Source organism: Oratosquilla oratoria, chromosome 27 (genome assembly GCF_046742065.1).
Source record: "Oratosquilla oratoria isolate Oo_2021 chromosome 27, ASM4674206v1, whole genome shotgun sequence".
Classification (NCBI taxonomy): Eukaryota; Metazoa; Arthropoda; class Malacostraca; order Stomatopoda; family Squillidae; genus Oratosquilla; species Oratosquilla oratoria.
Genome location: NC_134803.1, coordinates 47,255,463 through 47,259,804, shown reverse-complemented (window position 1 = coordinate 47,259,804; position 4,342 = coordinate 47,255,463). Strand labels below are relative to the sequence as shown.

Sequence of the window (4,342 nt, the reverse complement as noted above, 5' to 3'; positions counted from 1 at the left end):
ATTTCCCAAAATAGATGATCAACTCCGCAAACAATTCATAGTACGACTCCTGGAGTGATTTAGCATAAGTGTATGCAATTGGCAGTCGCCTACAAGTCTAAGATATATAATGTGAAGAAGATCCTTTATAAATACGATGTTTCGCTTGTTTCAGCCCTTTTTTTTTCGTGCCACGTTCTGCGGGGTACCTAGAAATAGAATCAGTCACAGGCAGGAAATGTGTTACTAAATATATCTCCCCGTCCAGTTGCATCCCTTTTTCTTAAATCAAGTATATCACTTCCAAACCAAAGTTCTTGTTTCTATAAGAAGATGACCAGCTACACATATATAACATTAGATCATCATTACAACGATGGAAAGTAATTTCAGGGGGGTAGTATGATATTTGGCAAGGATCCAAACTGCATTTCTTGTATCAGAAAGAATGTGTTAATATATCGTACTAAGGGGTGACTTGAGAATAGTAATATTAAAGAGTATGAAACGGTATTCGAGCAAGAGTAAATAAAGTTATGGATTGAGATACCTCCGATCGGTATTCATGTTCCACCCCAATGCACATAATTGTAAAGTCATAGGACAGTGATCCACTTCATAGGCAGTCCTATGGAGGATTCCCGTAATGATGATACAAAGGAAAGGACTCCCATCCTACCCTCGGGCGCAGTCCCAAAAATAGAAACACCCAAACCCAAGCTCCTACCGAGGGAATCAGTTCGTAAACCAAAACTAACATGTGTGAGTGAATGTGTTAGTCAATGTGGTCAATATTATGTTTCAGTCTACTTCATCATCAATCTAAGGTCTAGTTAGCTATGTACAATGTTTTCTAAGAATGTGATCTGGAGATCATTCGTTGCTGCGCTGTTGTTCGTGAGTTGTTTGAAAGTTAGTGACGTGTTCAGCGGTAGATACAGTGAACAGGTGATCTCCACACAACTGCTAAGAAATGACAAGACTCGTAGGGATAATACCAACTCGACTGCGGGCGAGTTGGTTCTTTTCACGATCATGTGCAAGGCAGTAGCGTCGCCCGAGGAACAGGGAATGAAGAGGAACAACTTCGGAAGGCAGCTTGAGCACATGGACACAATGCTCAGGTCTGCCGTCTTCTTCTCTCGACATACCCTCAAGGTCGTCCTGGCCACTGACACTCAGTACACTTTTGACCAGGTCGAGTCCAAGCTTAGTACCTGGCCCTCGCACTACCGACGCCGACTCCATTTGCAGCGGCGACAGGTCCTCTTTCACGAGAACCATCCCGAACTCCGAGACACTTGGCGCCCCTGCGTCTGGTCCAAGGTCCTCCTGCATCGCATCTTCGGAGACTTCGACGTCGGCGTCTTCGTGGACACAGATATCGTCTTCCTTGGACCTCCGCAAGACCTGTGGCAGGTCTTCCGTGAGATGAGCCCCGAGAGCGTGATGGCCCTCGGACCAGAGTTCTACTACCGCAGAGACCGGAAGGCTTTCGGAGGCAAGTTCCCCTTCGCGGGCAAGTTCGGCGTCAGCACCGGCGTGATGTTCCTCAACATCACACGGATCAAGGCTCTACCGGACGAGTTCGGAGAGACATGCCTGGAGTACAATTCCAAGTACAAGCTGTGGCATGATCAGGACGCCATCAACCTGTACTTCCACGATCGTCCTCACCTACTTCACGAAGTCTCTGCCCGCTGGAACTTCCATGTTACAGTGTGTGAGTCTGGCTTTATCCGGTGCGGGGACTGTTTCACGGACGGCGTGGCCATCGTCCACGGAACCACGAGTGCCTTCCTTCAGGGTAGACAAGTCACATTCCAGGTGAGGAAGGGGTGACTCTGTGGGCATTGGGGCGATTAGGGCCGGTTTGAAGCCTATTTGACCAATATGATTATACTGGGCTCCGCGCGGCAGTGTTTCATCCCAGGCTTTAACTTGTATAAAAAAAAAAATAATAATAATAAATAAATAAATAAATGAATAAATAAACAACATAAAAAACAATAATAATAATAAATCATATTGTCCTTCAGTATTTAGTATACAAGCATTTAATGTTTTTTGGGTAAGACTGGCATACTATACAACAATAACAAAATATAAAATTTGAACTTTTGTTAAGTAGCAGCCCTGCTATCCATTTTCTAATAGGGACAGACAATTCCTATCACTGGCCCTGGGGATGAAATCAATAATTTCAACTATCAAAGGAATTTGCTTCGTTGTCTTTATCACCTGAAGTTTTTCGTTTCACCATTTTCTCGATTTTCTTTTTCTTTAAGTTAACATGTGGATTTCGCTATGTCCTCGAATACACTGCCCTCATTTTAGAATACACTAGCTAAAGCTGACAAAACTTTTATCGTACAAATACAGTCATGTTTCCATCAGCACACTGTCTAACCAGGTATAGAATTTTCGTTTCGGAAATCTATTGTAATTCTACTGTTGTTGATACGGGTTCCTGGTATAGTGGTTAGCGTCACGTGCTCCTCATGCTGATGTACCGAGTTCATCCTTCATCTAATATTGTAAATCGTTACTGTTCTCCTTGAGTACAAGGATAGAAGTATGGTGTGTGTAAGGTCTCAGCATTATCTATATGAGTTCCCATCCGATCTGGTAAAAGCTGTCAACCACCAGTCCAGCACGTGATCCAGGGTCATGATTTTTCACAACAGAGGTATTTTTCTCCCTTTAGGAAGTGAAGGCCCCTTTAGATGAATAAAGTCCCGTGGCGTTGAAAGACCAACTTGAAGAAGAAGAGATCGACTAACCACTTGTTCTTCGTCTCCCTGCAGGCTGTGTACCAGAGCTTCCGTCGTGTCCTCGACTTCCAAGACCCTGGCGTGTTCGTGACCTTCTTTGAGGAGAAGCTGAAGGTCAGTGACTCGATCCCTTCGTTCTCCTACTGCCGAAAGGCCGTCGGCCTCCACAACGTACTCCTGAAGGGGGTTCGAAGGTGGAGCGCGAAGATCGGGCAAGAAGAGCACCTACGAAATACTTCTGCAGGTGGGTCCTCTGGTGGTCTCAGGAGGCGCTACAATAGAGGACTTCAAATTTGGTTCGTCCTCAGAGTTGGTTCTACAAAACCTTACAATTGCTTTATGATACAATATCCCCGTCCTTGTAAGAACTGTTCTCCCGTTTTTTGTCGTATTCCGTGACTGTTGTCCCGTATTCTGTCGTATTCCGTAACTGTTGTCCCGTATTCTGTCTTATTCTGTAAATGTTGTCCCGTATTCTGTCGTATTCCGTGATTGGTGTCCCGTATTCTGTCGTATTCTATAAATGTTGTCCCGTATTCTGTCGGATTCCGTAAATATTGCCCCGTATTCTGTCTTATTCCGTAAATGTTGTCCCGTATTCTATCGGATTCCGTAAATGTTGTCCCGTAGTCTGTCAGATTCCGTAACTGTTGTCCCGTATTCTGTCTTATTCCGTAACTTTTTACCTTTATTCTATCTTATTCTGTAACTGTTGTCCTGTAATCTGTCGCATTCCGTTACTCCCTCAAGCACTTCGCTTCCATCTTCTTCCCATACATGAACCTTTTCTCTCCTTCATTCTTCACCCAGGCTTCCCTTCCATACACAACACTCAACATAACAACTGTTTTATCCACTCCTTGCATTATGTCCACTGCCATTCTTTTCTCTGATTTATTTATCTATTTTTTTATTCATCTTATTTTTTTACCTATATTTACTCATATATTTTATCTTATTGATTAATTGATTAATCAGTCAATTCATTCATTCATTGATCTGTTTATTCATTTATTTGTCCATCTAGCTACAGGGGGTCCTCCTATCTCCCCCTCACCAGTTCCATACTCAGTATTTACTCTTTCCCTTCGTTGTTCCGCTCGTGTATATATGTTACAAATATTTAACGAATAATCATATACATTAAAAAGTTAATGTATCATGTTAATTACAGTTCCTCAAAGTGAAGCTGGTGGTGCACAGATATGATCAACCCCTCAAAGAAGAAGAAGAAGAAGAAGAAGAAGAAGAAGAAGAAGAAGAAGAAGAAGAAGAAGAAGAAGAAGAAGAGGAAGAAGAAGAAGAAGAAGGAAAAGAAGGAGAAGAAGGAGGAGAGGAAGAAGAAGAAGAAGAAGAAAGAAAAAGAGAAAAAAAAAGACTTCGAGCGTCCGGGTCTCTTCCGGAAAAAAGACTTCGGGAGACTTCGTGGTTCCAGAGTCCTCATCGGCAGCCCCGGCGCAGCAGAAGGATGTCGACGGCACCCCCACACCGTCCCCGGTCCCGTCGTGATCGTGAGAACCGTCGCGTTGGTTGTGTCGTGTGTCGACCTTGAGGGGGCGAATCGACCCACCTGGAACCGTTGTCATAGC

At 43.8% G+C, this 4,342-nt stretch overlaps 1 protein-coding gene across 1 annotated transcript; it reads left to right on the top strand.

Moving 5' to 3' along the window:
- Positions 1-1,042: 1,042 nt before the first annotated feature.
- LOC143039703 (glucoside xylosyltransferase 2-like) lies at positions 1,043-3,459 on the top strand. The gene is made up of 2 exons (XM_076209940.1): positions 1,043-1,806; positions 2,787-3,459. Exons 1-2 carry the CDS (start codon positions 1,051-1,053, stop codon positions 3,150-3,152), a joined length of 1,122 nt encoding a protein of 373 aa, XP_076066055.1. The 5' UTR covers positions 1,043-1,050; the 3' UTR covers positions 3,153-3,459.
- Positions 3,460-4,342: the final 883 nt, after the last annotated feature.

Bases quoted from the DNA above. Each gene is read 5' to 3' on its own strand.
- LOC143039703 (XM_076209940.1), top strand. From the start codon at position 1,051: ATGAAGAGGAACAACTTCGGAAGGCAGCTTGAGCACATGGACACAATG. The intron at 1,807-2,786 runs GTGAGGAAGGGG...GTCTCCCTGCAG, and splicing joins GTAGACAAGTCACATTCCAG to GCTGTGTACCAGAGCTTCCG.